At 41.6% G+C, this 21,302-nt stretch overlaps 1 protein-coding gene across 3 annotated transcripts in view; it reads left to right on the top strand.

The window, feature by feature from the left end:
• The first annotated feature begins 6,638 nt into the window (after nt 1-6,638).
• Daw1 (dynein assembly factor with WD repeats 1) overlaps nt 6,639-21,302 on the top strand; it is a 48,841-nt gene continuing 34,177 nt past the window's right edge. For 2 of the 3 annotated variants that reach the window (XR_013044049.1, XM_042260017.2), the window contains exons 1-2: nt 6,639-6,770; nt 17,781-17,853. Coding sequence is in view for 2 of the 3 variants with exons in the window: in XM_042260017.2 (XP_042115951.1) it covers nt 6,731-6,770; nt 17,781-17,853 (113 nt within the window). In the remaining variant the exon portion in view is untranslated. The remainder of the gene's footprint in view (nt 6,771-17,780; nt 17,854-21,302) is intronic. The other variant, XM_006990339.4, reaches the window with a different exon arrangement.

The raw sequence follows: 21,302 nt of genomic DNA, 5'->3' as shown, positions 1-21,302 counted from the left end.
TGAGAAAGTTTGATGGACAGAGCAAACAGTTTCATCTGGACCAGCTGTAAGTACACCTCGTGAAAGGAGGAGTTCCGGTAACTGTCTGGCAATGATGTGAGTGAACTTGCTAAGACTGACCACAGGGCCTGGTCACTGGCCAGGGTAGAATGTAAAAAGGTGTAGGAATGCCAACAAGGACCACAAGAGGCTCCCAGTGCAACATGTGGCCAACCCATACACAGAATTCAAAGAAAGCTTCATTACCAGTAGTTCAGCTCCTACTTAGTGTTACTTGGTATCCTGGTAAGAAAACCCTTAGTGATCTTCTAGGGCTGGATTTCTATGCTGAAATTGGAATCTAGAGTTTATTTATAGACCTTTTGGATCTTCTAGTGCCTAGAAAACTTGAATCCAAGGTAGTGGAGCAATTGAAAGAAAAGAAAGAGGTCATTGCGGTCAAAGGCGTGATAAGGGTTCATTAGATGAGCTATATGACATGATTCAGTCCCATTAGCAGAAGATAGAAGAAATCATGGTGCGCGCGCACGCGCGCGCGCGCGCACACACACACACACACACACACACACACACACAGGGGTGGGGCAAACAAAAGAATAAAATTGGTTGGAAGAAAGGAAAAAAAGAAATTTAAATGTAATGGAGCCTTCAACATGAAGTGACTGAGGAATGATTCGTGGGTCATACCTGAAAGCATCCAGACTGGTTGTCTATGTGAGGGCTTGAAGAGGGAGTGGCAGAGCAGGGATGTTGTGGAATATGTGATGTGTAACCCACATGCACGATACCCTGGGAATGAAATTGAATTGAGCATGTCAAAAAGATGATCCTAGTCTGGTAATGCTTTAAGCAGATGGAAGAGGAGGCTTATTGGGTGTCAGCAATGAGGAGGATAAAATCCCAGGGCAGGCTGTGGGATATGAGTGCTGAATGGAATGGAAGAAAGTCATTTCGAGTTGAGTAACCAAAGGCGAGCCAGTTAAAGAACCTGCTTCATCACGGTCAGGGTGAGAGGTCCAGACTCTGGAAGTGTAGTTTTCTAACCAGCAACCCACATTAAAAACAACAACAACAACAACAACATTTCTTAATCTCTTATGAAGCACACAAATACGTTAAGAGGGCAGAATCATAGACTCATAGAATTGTGAGGGGAATTTCATCTATTTCTGTCTATGAGTCAGTTTGGCACCAAGTCCTATAACTTGGCAGCTGGTCACAGTGTACCAGTGAGAACATTTCTGGTGCTGGGAAATTCTCTGAGCTTCAGAGGCAGCCCGAGTTAGCTTGCCATCACTGAAACAATATCCAAGATAAAGCAATTAACATTTCATTAGTTCTTTGAGAATTTTGATCATAGTCATTCCTCTCCCCGAACTCTTGCCAGATCCACTCCCTCCCTATCTGCTCAACTTTGCATCCTCTTTTTTTCTTTCTTCCATCATTTTCAGTTTGTGCTGCCCATGTATTCTTGGATGTTGGTTGACTTACCAAGGGCAGCACTCTGAAAGAAAACAGATTCTCCCTTTACCCAGCAGCTGTCTATCCCAAATTGTTCCTTAACTAGAATGGGACTTTACCTCTGTCTCCCTACTCTATGGGATTTGGTCTGGCTTTAGTTTGTATGGGGCTTGTGCACTCTGTACAATCTCTCTGAGTTCTTTTTCACATTGTTTTCAGAGAACACCATTTCCCTGTACTCACCCACTGCTTCTGGCTCTTAAAATCTTTCTTCCCATCCTCTACAATGATCCCGTGAGTGTGATATAAATGCCCCATTTAGGGCCAAACATTCTGTAGTCTTTTATTCTCTTCACCTTAGACAGTTGTGGGTTTCTGTGTTACTAACCATGCACTACAAATGGAAGCTCTTCTGATGAGGGCAAAGAGATACATTAATATATGGGTATAATTACAAGTTATTAGGAGTCCATTCAAATCTCTATCTACTTATCAGAATAATAAGAGTAGATCCTTCTATTGATGAATAGATTGATGACCTGTGTAGCCACAGGTTCTTGGCCTGGTGACAGCACTAGGGTATAGGTTTTATCTTGTGGAGCAGGCCATAAATCCAATCAGAGTGTCGCTGGTTACTCACATGATGTTCATACCACTAATACACCAGTGGTATGTCTGGTCAGGAGAGATGTTACTGTAGCTCACATGGCTGGTGGCTGGCTAAGATTGATGATCACTTTTATTTTCTTGTAGTGTTGTGTCCATAGCACCTTCCTGCACCATGAAAGTTAGCTAGGAGGAATGACGTTTCTAGGTCAGAAACAGCTTGACATCTCCACGTTCTGTGTCTGAAGTACGTGGTGTCTTCAGCAGTAGAGGGTTATCATCAATTTCTAGAGGGTAACCAATAGCATTGGCAATAGCCTGTAATGTTTAAGGGTTTATGGGGTCTCAGTGGCCAACAGCGCTGAAAGAGCTAATCCGTTCCTGGCATAAGATTTTTTTTTAAATTCTTTTTAGCCTATAGTATCTAGTAGGGGCATTTTTGTCCTGTTACAGGGGCAACTTCATTTGAAATCTCTTCATATATTTGTTTATATACAGACAAGGCAAATTTTAAAAGAGGAAGATGATTTTGATCATGGTTTTGGAAGCTTCAGTCATGGAAGGCTCTGTGGCCGTGGGGCTGTGGTGAAGGTAGTACATCCCGCTGGGGAGTGTGTGGTGGAGACAAGATGTCCACCTCATGGCTGAGACTCCAAAGAGAGAAAGAAAAGGGCTGGCTCCCTCTATCCACCTTCCAGAGCATACCGTAACCTAAGTATGACTCATTTCAAATCCTCCTGAACACCGATTCCTTTGCAATGTTGTTCAGAAGGAGATACCACTGACAGTAACCTATCCAGCTTTACCAGCTCCTTCATGCGTATTTACTGAATGACTCAGTGGATTCTTAGTGTCGATTTTCAAATTCCAGGTAAGAGCAGATGTTCTGGTGTCCTTCCGTGGGAGTGCAAGCAGTATGGGAAGAGGTAGAGTGCAGGGAACTCTCATGCACAACAGCGCAAAGCAGGCCCTCTGCTCTTAGTCCCAGTGCGGTAAGGCCAACTCTGGTTTCCATGCGTAGCTCGCCCTCCCCTACCCGGCTTGTAACATCCACACATTTCCTTCCTCTCCAGCAGAAGATGGAAGCCGTCTTTTATCTGCTGTTCCCACTGAAGGCCCAGTGGAACAGACCTCTGGTTGATACTGTGACTTTCTCAAGGAGGGTCCCAATGGATTCCACAAAGTCCAACTGTAGATGGAAGCCGTACTTCCACTCCCCTCTGTCCATCCTCAGTGCTGAATCTAGACCCTTGCTGCCTAGTCTGACTTCTCCCCTCAGTCTCCTTGCCTTTCTCTGCCTCTTTCGCTTTTAGGGGCTGCCCTCCACCTTATTTTTACCTTCCTGGTGACTTTATCACTCTCTCATCTGTGTCCACTGGCCTTTGCCAATTACTGGGATATCCGGAGCAACGTTATGTAAAGAACTTCAATTTCTTACCAAATGTTTTTTTGGGGGGTCCCATTCATATTCGAGGATATGAAGATAAGGTTCCCGTCTGTGGTGGTTTGAAGAAGATATATTCTATTGTCTATGGCATTTGAATACTTGGTCCCCAGTTGGTGGTTCTGTTTGGGAGGCTTTGGAGGAGGGGGATTTGAGAGTTTATAGAATCCTGCAGTTTCTAAGCTTCTAGTCTCTCTCTCTCTCTCTCTCTCTCTCTCTCTCTCTCTCTCTCTCTCTCTCTCTCTCTCTGTCACACACACACACACACACACACTTTGTGCTTGTGATTTAAAGTGTGAGCTCCGAGCTTGCTGCTCCAGCCACTGTGCCTGCTTATGGCCACCCTTCCTTACCATGACAGTGATGGACTCCCTCTGAAATTATAAGCCAAATAAACCCTCCCTTCTATAAATTGCTTTGGTCACAGCAACAGAAAAGTAACCAACTAATACACTGACAATCGAAGAGACCTATGTAATGAATATAGTACACCAAAGATCTGGCCATGGGAGACAGGGCCCATCTTGATTCATTCAGTTTTGGCCGTATCAACAAAACTTATTAACCTAGTGCTATGCATCTTAAACTTCATTCATGATTGTCATCAGCAAATTTGTTTCAACCGGGATTTGCAGGGCCTCCTTGTTGATTTTTTCTGCTTCAGCAAGTCTAGGGAGAGAGGAAATGAGCCCAGAACACACATTTCTGAAGGATTCCCTGATCATTTTGTTGCTTCCATTACTGGACCACAATGTGAGATCTGAAGGCCACAGTTACTTCACTTGACTAATCCGGATTGGTTTAGAGGGGGGAAATTAAGGCCCCTATGTGTATAGCTTCTGCTTGCTCAGGGTTGGTCCTCACAGGATCCTCTCAGTTCAAGCTGTTGCAATAAAGTGTCATTGACCGGCTGATCCCTGATACATAGAAAGCGATCTCTCATGATTCAGGAGGCAGGAAGTCTGAGCTCAGGGCAACACTCCAGTTAGTTCTGGTGAATCTCTTTTCTGGGTTTAACAGCCCACTATATCCTCACATAGAAAGGGGATTAAAGAACCCTCTACAGGCCCCCTTTATGACAGCCTCACCTTCAGGACTCAAGTAGTTCCCCAAACCCCATTTCCTATACTATCCCATTTGGGTAAGAATTTGAACATATGAAATTTGGGGGCAGTGGAAGAGATTGTCAGTCAACCGCAGGGAAGAGACCCAGAATCAAACACTACATTGTGTGTAAGTCCCTGTGAATGTCAACCAGTCCTCTAGTGTACAAAACCATGGAGGGTTCCATTCATGCAGGGCAGTAATGTAGACCTGTGAGGAAGTTATGCTCAGCCCACACTGTGATGGGGACCATCACCCGGGCAGTGTGTGCACTTTCTTTGTGAATTGCTCATAACACATGCACTGGAGATGAAAGAATTCCTCACCCAGGCCGCAAGGCTGGTGCTGTGGTTTCTGTCAGTGAGTAAGTGATGAGTCAGCTTTAACCTCAAGTTAGGCCAAAGCCAAGAGAAATCCAAGGCAACTCAACTCTCTCCTGGATCACCTTTCTGGGTCACCTTTTTGTTTGTACACAATTCTGTTGTCTTCTAGGAAGAGGGCTTGGCTATTTGAAAAGAGTTCTGGGTTGTAAAATTAGGACCCTAATATCCCTCTCTGTATAAGAGGACCTTGAAGGAGCTACTTGGGCTTTGGAAACTGAATGGAAGTTAGTGTGCACATTTCTGAAAAATTATTCTCATCCAAAGACCAACGCAAGGCCTGATGCCCACCCTGGGAGGTATTAGCCCTTGGGAGACTGAGCTTCAACTCCAAGGCTGTGTTATAGTTTTGGTCTGAAGAAGTATGTATTGATTGCTTGGACCCCAATATGCAGTGGTGTTCAGAGGTGGGGTCTTTTTGAGGTGACTGGTGACTCTAACTTCATCAGCAGATTGGCTGTTGATAGAGTCACAGCTTAACTGTCTATTGGGAATTAGTGGCAGCTTAGCGAATTGGGGCCTACCTCAAAGAAGTATAACATTTAGGGGTTCTCTTAATTTATCCATTTCCCTCCCCTTGTTTTTGCTTCCTGGCCACCATGAGGTGTGAGTAGCCTCCTCCAGCATATGCCAGGATTTCCCAAGGATAGACCCCAAAGTGACAGAGCCAACCATAGACTCAAACCTCAAAAACCACCATCCCAAAACAAGCCCTCCAGCCTTCAAGTTGAGTTCTTTCAGGTGTTTTATTACAGTAACAGAAAGCTAGCGGAGAATGAGAGATACTTCCTCCTGGGTTGCGTCAAGTAATGTTTTTCAGGCAGGACTTCCGGAATTGTGTCCGCTTTGGTGTACCGTGACAGCGAGTATGGGATGTTAGTGTGTCTCAGTACTGGTGACGGCGACTTGGATGACATGATTTAGATGCTGTCCACCAGCTTTCTCCACAGTGAAGTTGTTTTTTCCAAAAGCCATATTTGCAAATGGCAAGTGCGGAAGCAATTACATGGGTGAACAAACCTGCCTCAGACTTCCTCATTTCTAGAAAGGGAGATTTTCATCTCTTCCTTCGCATCCCTTCCCCAGGTTGAGGCTTGTAATGATTGGTAGAATGGTAGGGCAGGAAGAGGCAGAAGGTCACATGTATGTCGGTTTGACAAATGGGTGACACTTCCAGCTGAAGGTGTGTGTTGCTACCAGGCTTGCTTGTATTTATCAGCAAAATGCCTTCCTTCAACTTTCTTTCCAATCTTCTGAGCAAGTAGTCTTGGTTGGTTTGTCGTTTTAAATTCTTACAAGATTGTTATATTTTTAACAAAGAAAGGAAAGAGAAAGCATCGGTTTAGAGGCTTTGGCAGGCGACAGAATACTAATCCAATAGTTTCTTAAAACTGCATAACTTTATTTGCTCCTTACTGGAAACTGTATGAACATTTTCTTTTCCACAATAGTAATTATTTTTTCTTTCACCCTAAAAGGAGCTAAAATAAACGAGTCTAATCAGGAAAAAATTTAAACAGTTGAAGGATGAATTCTTTCCCATGAGGTAGACTAGCGCCACCCCCAGGGAACACTGGCTTCTCGCCGCCGCCAGTTGAGCATTCCAAGCTTGGGACAAGCCCGGGCGGGGTTCTCCAAAGGCCATGCAAAAAGACTTGCGCATGCGCCTCAGCGACCCAGTACTGTTTGTCCGTTTCCATGGCTACGAAGCCCATCAGCTTGGACGAGTAAGAAAATGAAGCTCAAGAGCCTCTTGCTTCGGTATTACCCACCAGGTACGGAGTTTTCACGTGTGGACCCGGGATACCCAGACTGGGACGGTCTGGGACTGAGGAGGGGGCGGGAACTTGGGGAGGGGCATCGAGGTCCTGTTGGTGCCACTGAGTGGGACAGGAAGCCAGAGCTCTCTGTCTGGGCCTCCTACCCTTTCACACGCTGACCGCTGTTCCTCAGAGTCCTTTCAGTGACTCTCGGAGGAAGCCTTTAAACTTTTTAAAAGCTTTCTAGGAACTCACGAGTCTGAGCAGGGTGGGGCTGGAGGGGAACTACTTTACCGAAGTTATCCCGTGACCTCCGCACATGCACTGTGGAATATATGCACGTTTTTCACGTGCTGACGTGCACACACGTAACATAAATAATGAGTGCGGCTGAAATAGCAAATAAAATGAAATATGTAAAAGAAAGTCCTCAACACTTGGCTCCGAATAACTGCTAAACACACTTGAGCGTCATATTTGATTAAAGAAACTGCAAAAATTTCAGAGGCGAGCTAATTCACTTTGTAGCAGTTTAACCAAGAAAGTTTTATGGATGTGGACTAGAAGAATTTCAGGACAGAGGTCCCATTTTCCTCAGCAATGCAGCCAACATTTCAGTTCATAATTCTAACCAAATTATTGAATAGACATGGATATCATTATTCCTTTCTTTGAGGGCATCCTGATGTTGCTGTTTTTATAGTTTGTCCACTGTCAGCAGTTATCGTCAACTGTCTCTCTTTCTTTTCTTTCTTGCCCAGTTTTTTTCCCTGCAGAAGCCACATGTCCATCCCTTATTTCCCCCTGACCACCGCTCACTGCCTCTTTCTGCTTGCTCTTTTCCGTCTATCAACAAATTCTATCACCGCGACTTCTAAAATATTTCATGAATCCACCAGTTCGCCCCTCTTTACATCACACAGTTTTCTTGGCTCAGCATCTATTCCATCTGCTAGCATAGTCTGACTCTTGGTTCAGGCATCTGCCATCTCTTGTTGGGAAACTTCAATGTCTTGGTTTTCACTCTCATTTACTGTTTGCCTGTAGAATCTGAACCAAAAGTCTCCAGCAGTCTCCCATTATGCCCCTGTTAGGCTTAGAATAAAATTTGCCGTCTGAAAGAATTGGCTCAGCCTGTTCTGTTGACTTTAGAACTTTACTCTCTACCCCCTCTAGACTTTAGACCTCTGAACCAGTCTTCCAAAACTTAAAAGAGGGCCTGTGCTGTGAAATCATGCTTTTTTACACTGGTTTAATAAGACGCTGATTGGCCAGTAGCCGGGCAGGAAGTGTAGGTGGGATAAGCAGACAAGGAGAATGCTGGAAAGAGGAAGGCTGAGTGAAGAGATGCCAGTTGGCCATCCAGGGAACAGCATGTAATGGCATACAGTTAAAGCCACAGAACATGTGGTGACATAGAGAATAACAGAAATGAGCTGTTTAAGTGTAAGAGCTAGTCAGTGGTAAGCTTGAGGTAATGGCCAAGCAGTTATAATAATGTAAGCTTCTGAGTGATCATTTTATAAGTGGGCCGTGGGACTGCAGGGGCTTGGCGGGACCGAAGAAAACTTCCAGCTACAGGCCTGTCGCTCGATGTCCCCTCCCTGGACAAAGTTTCCCCTAGACCTCACAATGGCTAGGCTCTTTACTTTGTTTCAGTTAATGTCACTGACCCAGAGAAGCCTTCCTTTTCCATGTCAAAAGTACCTCTTACTGACTTACTCTACACCATTTTGTATTTTTGTTGTATTTATCACCAGATGGCACTGCTGGCTGCTTGACACAATCTAGAGTCGTCTGGAAAGAGGGAGCTTCAGTTGGGCAGTTGCCTCCACCACGTTGGCCTATAAGCAAGTCCATGAGGCTTTTTCTTCATGATTGATGTAGGAGAGCCCATGTCATTATGGGTGATGCTAACCCTGGGCAGGTGGTCCTGGGTTGTTTAAGAAAGCAGGCTGAGCAAGCCATGGGGAGAAAGCCAGTAGGAACTGTTCCTCCACGGTTCTTGCCTCTGCTTGAGTTCCTGCCCTGACTTCTTTCATTGATAGACTGTAATAGGTATGTGTAGGCTAAATAAATCCTCTTTCCTTTGAGAGTTGCTTCTGGTCATGGTGTTTTCATGGCAAGGGGAATCAAACTAGAACAGAGTCTGGTAAATGTTGTCCCACTTGATCCCTTTGCTGAGGAGCTTGGGTTAGGGGTGTGGGCTGTGAGGCCCAAATAGCCAATTATCAGCACATTAGACATTTTCTGTGGGGCAAGTGGATTGGGTATGTCAAGCTGTCAGTCAGTAGCTCCTACCTCCCACTTCTGCTGGCTTTCTAGTTGCCAGCACAGATGCCCTGTTCCTTCAGTCTAAGCCTACTTTGAGCCACATGCCCTCCAACCTACCTCTTTTCTCTCTTTAGCTCATTTCCTCTTTTCACAGTTACCACACCCCAACTCCTGTCTCTTTTTTTCAGGATCCTTACTGATGACCTCCATGAATCTGAATCCACTGGCTGTGTCACAGCCCTTAGCAGACAGCAGCAGTGGACTCGTGTGGTTACTCTGTCTGACTTCTCAGATAAATACTCTGCCACTTTTTTTTTTTTTTTTTTTTTTTTTGGCTTTTTGAGACAGGATTTCTCTGTGTAGCTTTGCGCCTTTCCTGGGACTCACTTGGTAGTCCAGGCTGGCCTCGAACTCACAGAGATCCGCCTGGCTCTGCCTCCCGAGTGCTGGGATTAAAGGCGTGCGCCACCACCGCCCGGCCTCTTGTATCTCACTTCTCCTTCATCTGCCCCATTCCCTCCTCTGCTCTCTTAGTTTGGAATGCCCCAGACTTCTGACCTCGAACTTCTCTCATCTATTTGCACTCATTTGCTGGGCGACTTCAACTGTCCTCAAGGCTGAGAAACCACCCTGAGTAGTCCAGAGCAACCTAACTGCCTGACATCTTCATAGGTACATCCAATCTGCACCTCAACATGGGATAAGTTTCCCGTGGTCTTTCCTACCTCAGCTGCACCTTTGGTTCTAAACTAGTTCATGACAAAGATTTTGTGTCATTCTTACTTCTCACTTCATATCTTGTTCAATGAGTAATTCTGTCAGCTCACACTTTCTTTCTCCATCCACTCACCCACTAATCCATCCTCTCTATCTCTTTACCCATCCATCCATCTGTCATCTATCTGATAAAACATTATACCAGTATCACCGGATATCGGAAACCCCATTCCACCTTCATTTCATGATATCAACTCTCTCTCTTACTATAGCTTCTACCTTGCCCCATGTCAACAGAGCAAACTGCTGACTCTGTTGAAGTGTCCATCTGAAGAAATCACTCTGGGACTCAAGCTCCCCACACACTTTTGTTCATTTTTAATCTCAAAGTCAAAAGGTCATGCCGTCCAGCCTCCTGCAGGACCTCATCCTTCTGCCTCTCTGATCCTGATATTTTTTGAGTCTTTCTTAGCATCACCACCAATTTCTGTGTGCTTTGGACCAGCTGGATGTGGTCCTACTTAGAATTCCTTAGGCTGATACTACATCTTCCTGGAATAGTTTTTCTGTGGTTGTTTGCATAATAGGTGTTCCCAAACATTTAGCCGTTTCCTTAAAGGTGTATCAAGTGAAGTCTAGATTGCTTCTTTTTCTAAAAGTCCCATCTTCTCAAGGTAGTTCCCAGACCCCTTTCCTGATTTCTTCTCCCACGCTACCTCAGGGCTATGTCAATCCAACACACTATCTCATTACTATTTTTTTTTTTTTTGCTTAACTTTCTTCACAAGATAAGAGTTCTATGAGGGGCTTTGCCTGCTTTGTTTATCATCTATTTTCAGCAGGTATGTAGAGCTTGGTGCATAGAATATCCACTCACATGTGTTGAATAAACAAGTTTGATGAGATGATATGCAAGGATGATGCTGGAATTTCTGCTGAAACAAGAATAGATCAGAGAAATCTGATCTCTACTTGATCCAGCCCTGACAGCCAATATTCTAACAGGTGTCTCAGACTTCAGGCAGGCTGCACACTCTGGCTTGCCACTCTTGACTTGATGATTATTTTTATAGTGAGGCCATATTACTTAGCACAATTAGGTATTTGATTTCTAAATTCCAATCCTCGGGGTGCTATTATATATGCAAGTTTCCCAGACATTACTGAATAGCAAGTGGGTGTTTTTACTAATATTTTCATATGGGAAAAAATGCTTGACATGGAATGTTTCCTATACTCCCTTTATGAGGTCTATATAGAGAACAATTTTGTTTTGCCTTCTAAAGTTCTCATTTCAATCCTCCCACTTACAAGTCTGAAACACCCTTCTGTTAGCATCTACTAAAGCAACCCAGTCCCTGCCTCAATACCTGGTGACTAAATGCACATAGCAGGATGTGGCTGATCCAGCATAGACCATTTACTCTCTATGTTGGTCATGTTCATTAGTTCATTAACCGAAAGGTGTTGGCTTTTTGAAGCTTGGGTGCTGACGAGCTTTTCCACCAATGCAGTTATGACAGCCTTTGTCTCCTTTGTTGTTTTGTGTTCAGTTCCTTGCTCTTTGGTTAGGAATTAAATAAGCATCAATTAAACTGGTTAAGATTCCCAGCACTTCAAAAGCTTCGCTGTTCTGAGTAAAGAATACTAATATTTCTTGATGCAATGCCACAGTATGAGGGGAGAGGCTTCTTTCCATAATGTTTTCAGAATTAGGCTTATGCATAGTAACTGAGGACCAGCAGAAGGTGAAGAATGTTGAGAGGTGGAGACGAATCATGGAGAAGAGATGGACACCATCAGCACCTTTTTCTGCTCGCTTGTATTCTCTGTAGCTCATGCCATAGTCTTCAGCTCCTGTTGCAGCCCAGGAGTTGTGGACAAGGTGGACACACAGCCTTGACATTTTGTCACGGCGATGCCGCCAAAGGTGCATGTTTTAGATTTTTGTACTTTACTTTCTAGACCTCGCTGTACAACAATTTAATTTGATTTTTAGTAGTCAGCCTCAGGGCTTTGGACATCACTCATTTTGATAGAAAGAAGATAAGTAAGCAGTGAATAGAAAAAGAGCGGACCAGGCTTTGGATTAAAGTTCATTTGCTAATTTTGAAAATGCATTTTCTTAGGATATTAGATTGTATAATGTGGGGTGTCAACTTCTGTTTTTTTCGAAACTTTAAAACACAGATGATCTTATTCCATATCCACCCCTTATAGTAGTGGTTCTCAACTTTCCTAATCCTATGACCCTTTAATACAGTTCCTCATGTTGTGGTGATCCCCAACCATACAATTATTTTTGCTGTTACTTCATAACTGTAATTTTGTTACTTTTATGAATCATAATGTAAATATCTTATATGCAGGATATCCAATATGCAAACCCTGTGGAAAAGTTTGAACTCCAAAGGGGTCACGACCCACAGGTTGATAATGTTTACCTTACAGCACTTCCTAGAAAACATTTTTGAGTGCTGGATTTCCTCAATAACAGTACACAACAAGTCCATTTATATATAATATAAAATCCTACAGTCACAGAAAAGGAAAAACATTTTAATGATAACATTGCCTCACATTTAGGTAGGCTTTATATAGTTTAAAATGCTGTACCTTATTTGGTCAGTTAATCTGGTGGGGGTCTCATTCCTTAAGAGTTTATATTCTAACAATGATAACTCCTATCATTTCTCTTCTCTTCAATTTTAAAAGTTTTTTTATATTTTTTTTAAAAAAATTATGGGAATATTTAATTAGGCATAAATCTTAAGAAAAAAATTAAAGAACTAAGATTGCTCTCATTTTGCAGAGGATACAATGATCCTTTGATAAAGTCTCTTCATAGAGTTGTATGTGCTCCATTTTTCAGGCTGCTAGCACCCACAATCTTCATTAATCTAGGAAAATCATATTTTTATTCTTCTCTTATTAATGAGACAGAGACTTTTTATTTTATTTTGTATATTTACTCATCATTGTCTATCCCCCTGCCCGCTTCCCCCGCCACCCCATAAAAAAAAATTAGCCACTCACTCCTTTTGTTCAGTTTTCTTTAAAATTAGGTTTAGAGTTCTTCATACTGAACTTCCCGAGCTGAAATGTTTTCACTTGGTTGCATTAACTCTTTACTGTGCAGGAGTTTAAAATTAACTGCAGAAGTCTCCTTCAGAAACTTCATTTTTAGCTGTTGAGTTTCACATACTTAAAAGACTGATTGCAGACACTGAAATATAAATATGTCCTATTACTCAAACTGCTTCATATTTTATTACAAATATTATTTCTAATCAACTTTTTTATATGTGTGTGGCAGATAGCTATGCCATTTTTAAAATCCAACTGATTTTTACATCATTGCTTGTTAAATAACACATTACTTGCCCCTTAATTCTATACGCTGCTCCCTTGACCTTACTTTGAAACGTCGATGTGTAGATAATTCTATCATAGTAATTTATTTTGTATCAGAACTATAGTTTACGGTTCTGCGTAGTAAAATAATATCTTAAGTTCCAAATATGAAAATTTCATGTACCAGTTTCATGTATTTATTTGACATCTTTACAACGTTGACTTTTGTCTTTCAAAATTGCATCTCTCCGCTGTCACAGTTTTAGGGCTGTTGTTTAATGGTTCAGATACATCTTGTCTATTTTTCTTTGATTTTATATTTAGGCACCCAGAAGCTTCCTTTGCAATTGTAAATGGGATCTTTCTATTAACTGCATCTTCATTTGTTAAAATATGTGTATAATTTATCCAGTTCCAACCTTAGATCTTTAAATGGTTCCTTTAAACTCCCTTCAGTTTATTTCTAGATCATAGTGTATTTAACTATGTACTTAAAAGATTTTAAAAATGTGAGAGATTTAAATAAAAACTAGGGATGCGAAGTTGAGAGGATAGGGAAGAGAAGTGTGCATCTGGGAGGAGTTGGAGAATGGTGGGAATATGTCAAAACATATTATATGACATTCTTAAAGGACTATAAAATGAAAAAAAAATGCTGTAATATCCACATTTTGCTGAAAATTTCAATGTGTCAAAGTTGTCTGTTTCTGTCCTAAATAAACAAGACTTTTCTTCAAAACTTTTTCTGGTTTTAAGTTTATTTTGCAACTATAGAACCTGAGTCTGACTCCAAATCTTTACTACAACTATCTTCTACAAAGACAAACTATGTCAAGACAAACTATGGCAAATAGTGCCTTAAGTTCAGTCATTCTCCTGTGCTAGAAGGTTCTGGGCAGTTCAATCAGTCATTAAAAGCATTCTGAATGCTTTTTCTATTCTAAGATAGTAAACTTCATTATTTAACAAACACTTGGGTGATCTGCAGTGTTTTGCAAGTAAAGTGTCACAAGACTGTATTGAGATGAATTCCTTCCAAGATTGTGACACCAAGAAGGGACCTTAGAGGAGAAGCAGGGCTAGGAAAAGAGCCTTGCTTGTTTAATGTGAGGGCAGATCACTGACATGTCTGGAACTCAAGCCTATAGTGGGGAGCGAGCTATAATTAATTTTTATAATGATAATTAATGGTTAGCATATTGATGGCAAAGCCATGAGCACCAATGAAAGAGAGTAGTTAGATAGATAGATGTTAGATAGATAGATAGATAGATAGATGATAGATAGATAGATAGATAGATAGATAGATAGATAGATAGATAGATAGATAGGCAGCTAGAGGGACATATAGATAGATAAAGTGAGAAGAGTACTTGGCCATATATTCAGGTTAAAAGAAACAAAGCCATTGGAGGAGAAAGAGGGAGCACATTCAGAAAAGCCCAAGTAAGATATATTGGAGGTAGAAGGGAATGTGAACTCCAGAACTGGCTATCTCTGAAGGGTCATGGGTACAAAGGCAGGGGACGCAATCTAAATAAGCAGTCTGAGGACACATGTCCAACCACATACCATGTTCTTGTATTTAGTGAGCATCATGGTGGTCCTTAGGACAAATATCTGCAGTTGTGTGAGTTGTAGAATGAGGTGTTCCCTCCACCCATCAACTCCTACCCCTTGAAGATCATTTTTACTTGACAGACGGACAGAAAACTGACACTTTTCAGATTTGGGCCACTTGGGAGACAAGGTTTCTACTAAAAGCCACAAGATTTCTTGCCAGCAATAAAATTTGAACTTTCAAAGAAAACAAGAACTTCAGAAAACTTGTACCCACCACATGGTCATGATGGTTTGCCATCAGTGAGAGATTTTTGATGACAGATTGGAGGTACTGCTAACAGATGTGGTCACTGGAAGCTGCATGATAGAGTCTGTGAACACCAGAAGCTATGCATGATTCAAAGAGAGTGTTTCTCAGTTATGCCCGGATACAAATTCACGGAAAGTCTGGATTTTAGTGTATCCGGATATCACAGAACTCACAGAAGTGGTTGTAGTTCTATACTACATCTGTCACTTGATAGTTGAAAGAACTTTTAATTGTTAAGTTTTAATATCATATTAATGAAGAACCAGCATTGTTTGGAAAAGCTATTACATGTTACATATGTGTATATGACCATTTTTTCCCTTCTATTTCATCCCAAACAGCATATATATGGCAAGAATTTAAATGCAGAAATGGGAATGAGAGAACAGCTGGCTTCAGTTAGGCTGGGCATTGAAGATGCATGTCAAACCACTGTGCCGCTGTCCTGATGGTTTTCTTGGGGAAACACACGGCTGTTTTTTAAATAGTATACTGTTACGTGAGCATGTTATGAATCTGTTATAAAACCACTTAGTAAATGCTTAAAAGTTCTCGGCTTTAACATGGAAACCATTACACAATGAAAGCATATTTGTTGTCCCAAGATGTCTGAAAAGCTTCAGACACTCTTGTGGCCCAGGCTTGAGTGTGGAGGCGGTGCGGCATCCAGAGAAAGTACAAGGAGGCAGGCAGTGTGATTAGGATGTGATCAGTTCTTCCCGCTCGTCTCTTCTTTCTCTGCTGTGAGGGTTGAGTATATTTCATACATCAGTCTTCACAGACACACATCATGCCTCTAGTCATCTTTAGGATGGAGCCAATCCACTAAGACAGCTTCCGCAAGTTATTGTTCTCTCCGTTTTTTTTTTAAACTTTCATATGATTCTGTTTATTGCCAGAGAATTTTTTCCGTTCTTAAAAAATATTGCAAGTGGATTTGTGGTTGTTGAAGTACTAAAACATGTATTTTTATTAATTCTTTGAAGATTTCATACATGTATACAATAATTGGATATTCTTTTTCCACTCCTCCTCCAACTGCTCTCAGATCCACCCACTCCTCAACGTCATGCCTGTTCATACACTTCTGAGTGTGGGGCTATCCCCTGGGTCATGGTTTGCCTACCAGGGAACACACTGTTAAATAAAACCGACTCTCCCTCTCCAATGTTCATCAGCTCCTCGGCTAGGGATAGGGACTTGTGAGCTCATTTTCTCTCTCAGTGCTATAATGCTGCCTGGTTCCCCCTTGCATAGGTCTTATGCCAGCAAATTAGCCGCCGCGAGTCTGTTGAAACATTTACTATTGTTAAAATTTTATTTTTATTTTTAATTATGTGTATGTGTCTGTATGTGAGCATATGCATGTGAGTTCCAGATGTCTGTGGAGTCCGATTCCTCTGAAGCTGGAGTTACAGGTAGTTGGAGGTGCTGGGAACAGAACTGGGGTCCTCTGCAAAAACAGTATCATTCTTAACTACTGATCCATCTTTCTAGGCCATGTTGAGACACTTTTTATTGATGCTTTCTTTAATGTGTACACCAGGTTATTAAAAAGTCTCATTCATCTCAGCATTGGTGTTTGTTATTGGTCTTTGCTGGTTATCAGTAGAGGGGTGTTTTATTTACTTATTTATTTTTATTTGTTTATTTTTTATGGATAATGGCATTTGATGATGTTGACTCTCTCTTCCTGGTTTTAGCACCATGAAGTTATTGTTAAGATCCTTTCTAGAGCATTTGTTTGTTACATTTAATAAACAGGTCTGGTCCCTTTCTGTGGGCTTTAGTGCCAACAACAGTTTGTTTGCTTTCCTGATCCCCAAGAATATTACTGTGCTCTGCTTTGTGTTTTGGGGCTTCTGTGACTTCAGCGAGGGGCATGAAAGTACTTCTCTGCAGGTTGTGAGTGACCCCTTGGGTCACCCCACCAGATTGGTGATGCCATTGGCTGGAGGACAAGAAGACACGAGGTGTCTCTAGCATTGCTTCAGGGTGTAGACAGGTTTGGCACACTAGGACTTTACTGTTTCTCCTTTTAGGATGGGTGGGATGGGTTGTCCTCCAGCGATCAGCCTTGGAGAAAAGTGCTGGACCTGTGTCCCTCTTCCACCAGCCCTGGGCATGCTGTGGGGCACAGGCTAAGGCTAAGGACACATGGAACTCTATTGTGCTGCGTCTACCTGCCAGGGCCAAGTGCACCTAGGTGTTAGGACCAGGATAGCTCAGGGCTTCCACTGTGGCTGTTCTGTTGGCTGGTCACATTTCATTTACCCTCACGAAGCTGAGCATGAACAGGAAATGGGGTGTGGCTATAACCTCCCCGGCTCCACAGTGACCCACTTCTGCCAAGGAGGCTCTACCTCCTAAAGGTTTCATGACCTTCCTTAAAAGCATCACTGGCTGATGGGGGGAGAGTTCATATTCAAACAACAGTACCACACAAAATTGTGGACCAGATTTCAGATCTAAGGCATCCTAGCACTAGGGAGTCAGATACTGGCAAACCCCAGATGCTCAATGGCAAGCTAGCCTAGTCAGACTGATGAGCTTGAGAGACCTTGCCTCAAAAAATAAAGTGGAGAACGGTAGATGAAGATACATGGCGTTGACCTCTGGCTTCTACATATGTGCTCACGCAAGTATGTGCACACCCTCTTTTGCACATGAACTTGTGCATATACCACGCACAAAACAATTAAAAATCTGAAAAGTAAAAGTTTTAAAAAAAGAACTCAAAGTGCATAAACCTTTCTCTAGCACTTTCTTAAGCACTTTATATCACGCTTTTTTTTTTTTTTATATAGGAATTATGCTGGAATACGAAAAAGGTGGAGAACTAAAGACCAAATCCATAGATTTGCTTGAGCTCAGTCCAAGGTAAGTTAGCCATGCAATGTAGCATGTGCTTTATATCAGAACCTTTTAGATGAACACACCAAAGAGGATATATGCATGGCTGGGCTGAATAACTATTATTAGAAACATAAAGGTCATGTAGCTGGAAGTTTCTGTGGTCCTGCCTGGGCCCTGCGATTGGGATTAATCTCTCCCACCCATGTCCTGCAGCTGCTTGGTCCCAAATAAACACACAGAGACTTATATTACTTATAAACTGTATGGCCTAATGGCTCAGGTTTCTTGCTAGCTAGCTCCTATAACTTAACCCATTTCTACTAATTTATAAGTTGCCACATGGCCATGGCTTATTGGTATTTTCACATCTTGCTTCTCCTGGCAGTTCTGATATCTCTCTCCCTTCTGCCTTTCTTCTTCCTGTCTCTCTCTTCAGTTTCCCACCTAGCTATAACCTGACTTGCCATGGGCCAGATGGCTTTATTTATCAACCAATCAGAGCAACACATATTCACAGCATACAGAAGGACATCCCACAGCACTTCCCCTTTTCTGTCTAATCAAAAGGAAGGTTTTAACTTTAACATAGTAAAATTACATATAGCAAGCAGTTATCAAGCAAGAATTACAGTTACAATATCTAGTCTATATTTGGCATAATTAAAGAAAATATTTTTATCATCTATCCTATATTTGTGAGTCTAAAATTTTATATCTAATTTAACTTTTATCATGACTAAGGAAGGCTATAATTATAACTATTTAGTCTTTAACTACATCAAAGAACCCAGAAAGATTTAATATTACCTAAGTGAACAGGAAGTACATTATAAGCAACTTCCAAAAATTCTGAAAATGACAGAGACAGCTGCCTGCCTGCCTGGACAGTCATCCAAAGTTCCTCTGTAATGTTGGGGCATCCATCTTCAGCCAATAGATCTAGAGTTTTTTAGTCATTTCTTCCTGTGTCCTGTAGAATATTGGCAGTCTCCTCTGTGAAGCAGGAACCTGAAGAACCATTTCACCTTGCAAAATTCAGTGGTCACCTATCAACAAAGGTTATAGCTGGTCTTCCCAGGACTTGAATATTATCTCTAATTTTCTCAGGATCCCCATAAGACTACCAGCACCCCTTATCAGCACGAAGTAGCCTTGAACACAAGCCCACATCCCTAAAAAATGGATTATGAATGTTTGTCTTTGTTTAGGGGACTGGTTACAAATTGTTATTGGTCATAGTCAATCTCTTTCTAAGAGAAAAAAGAGGGATATAATATAAAAATATAGGATATAGATATGATAGGATAAAAGGGTAGATTATTGAATCTACTTTAAAAGAGCAACAACTTGCTTAAAATATTTTATATTGTGTGTGTGTATTTCTACTCTTGTTTAAGGTATCATGTTTGTACAGCTCATTTGAAATTGTAATGTATAATTAAGAATACAGATTAATAATTAGTCATCTATGATAATCACACTTATAATCATGTTAGTTAAGTTTTTTAGGTATACATAGATATATTTCAATTAGGTAGGTAATCTTCAAACACTTCAAAGACCTACAGAATATGGCATTTAAAATGTTTTAAAAACTTAGACTTTTTGGACAGTGAGACATGTCTGCTCCTGGCAGCACCAATTTACTTCAAAGAGGAAGATGGGCATCAAAGACACACCATATAGAGTTTATATTCTTCTTGGCAAAAATAGCCATTTGGGCAACAAACTGCTTTTGCCTGAACTGCTGATAGTATGTTGTATAAACTGGACACACAGAACTATAAGAAAATGACCACTGAATTTGCTGCAACAAGGTGTAATGGTCCTTCAGTTTTCTGCTTCACTGAGAAGACTGCCAGACATTCTACATGACAGAGAGAAGCGACTGAGAGATTCCAAGCCTATATGCTAAAGGTGGATGCCCCAAAGTTGCAGAGGTGACTGTCTCTGTCATTCTAGATCTTTGGAAGTTGTGTACAATGCACTTCCTGTTTACTTAGGTAATATTATATCCTTCTGGGATCCTTGATGTAGTTGAAGACTAGAGAGTTAAAATTATAGCTTTCCTTGCTTATTATAAAAGATAAATTAGGTATGAGACTTTAGACTCACAAATATAGGATAGATGATCGAATATTTTCTTTAATTTTGCCAAATACAAATAGACTAGATATTGTAACTGTAATTCTTACTTGATAACTGTTCTATTATATATAATCTTACTATGTTAAAGTTAAAACCTTCCTTTTTGATTAGACAGAAAAAGGGAAGTGCTGTGGGATGTCTTTCTGTACTCTGTGAATATGTGTTGCTCTGATTGGTTGATAAATAAAGCCATTTGGCCTATGGCAAGTCAGGTTATAGGTAGACCAGAAGTTGAGGATAGATAGGAAGAGAAGAGAGAGGCAGGAGAGATGCTATCCTGCCATCCAGGGAGCAGCACATAAAGGCACACAGGTAAAGCCACTGAACATGTCGTAACATATAGATAGATTGAAATAGGCTGAGTTTAGTTATAAGAGCTAGCAAGAAAATTGAGCCATAGGCCATGGCCATGCAATTCATAATTGATATAAGCCTCTGTGTGTTTACTTGGGTCTGAGCGGCTGCCAGACTGGGTGGGACAAAGGAAAACTTCCAGCTACAAGGCCATCACTCTGCTACTTCTTTTCTTTTTCTGAGCAGGATTGTTTCAAAATATGAGCTGGCTAGTCTAGAACAGCTTTAGAAAATGATTTAAGACAGAGTGGCCAGTTTTCCCTATTTAGTGTCCTAGGTTGGCTTGGTAGAATTGTCACAGTCACCATAGTAGTATTGATACATTATCATCAGTCCAGGTCCAAACTGTACACAAACTCTCTGAGGTTTACCCCCTTTCCCTTCTGTGTTCCAGGACTCTAGCCAAGATCCCATAGGTCATCTAGTCTTCATGTCTCCCTAAGTTCTTCTTGGCTGTACCAGTTTCTCAGACTTTCCTTTTTGTTGGTAGTCTTAACACTTCTGAGGAGTACTGGTTATTGAGTTTGAAAGACACACTTGAGCCTGATGTTTCCTCAGTAAAGAAGTATTTCATAACGCTGATGGACTGTCAGAAAGTGGACAGAGGTTTAAGACCAGAGGTCTCCCACTGAAACCCCGTGTGAGGCTGGAGAAATTCTCCATAGGTTTAAGTACCCAAGATTCACTGTGTAGGAAACCCCATGCAAATCTCCACTTGCACAAGCAGAGCCAGCATGTAACATGGAGCAGTAATATACCATTCAATGTAGCTGGAGTTTTCCTGCCTTGCCCACAGTCAGGACAAATCTCTGTCACCTTCCAGTCCCACAGCCGCTCAGACCCAACCAAGTAAACACAGAGGCTTATATTGCTTACAAACTGTATGTCCATGCCAGGCTTCTTGCTAACTGTTCTTATAGCTTAAATTAATCCATTTCCATAAATCTATACCTTGCCACGTGGCTCGTGGC

Source organism: Peromyscus maniculatus, chromosome 13 (assembly GCF_049852395.1).
Source record: "Peromyscus maniculatus bairdii isolate BWxNUB_F1_BW_parent chromosome 13, HU_Pman_BW_mat_3.1, whole genome shotgun sequence".
Taxonomy (NCBI): Eukaryota; Metazoa; Chordata; class Mammalia; order Rodentia; family Cricetidae; genus Peromyscus; species Peromyscus maniculatus.
Note: the sequence above shows the minus strand (reverse complement) of the source record. Positions and strands in the feature narration are given on the sequence as shown.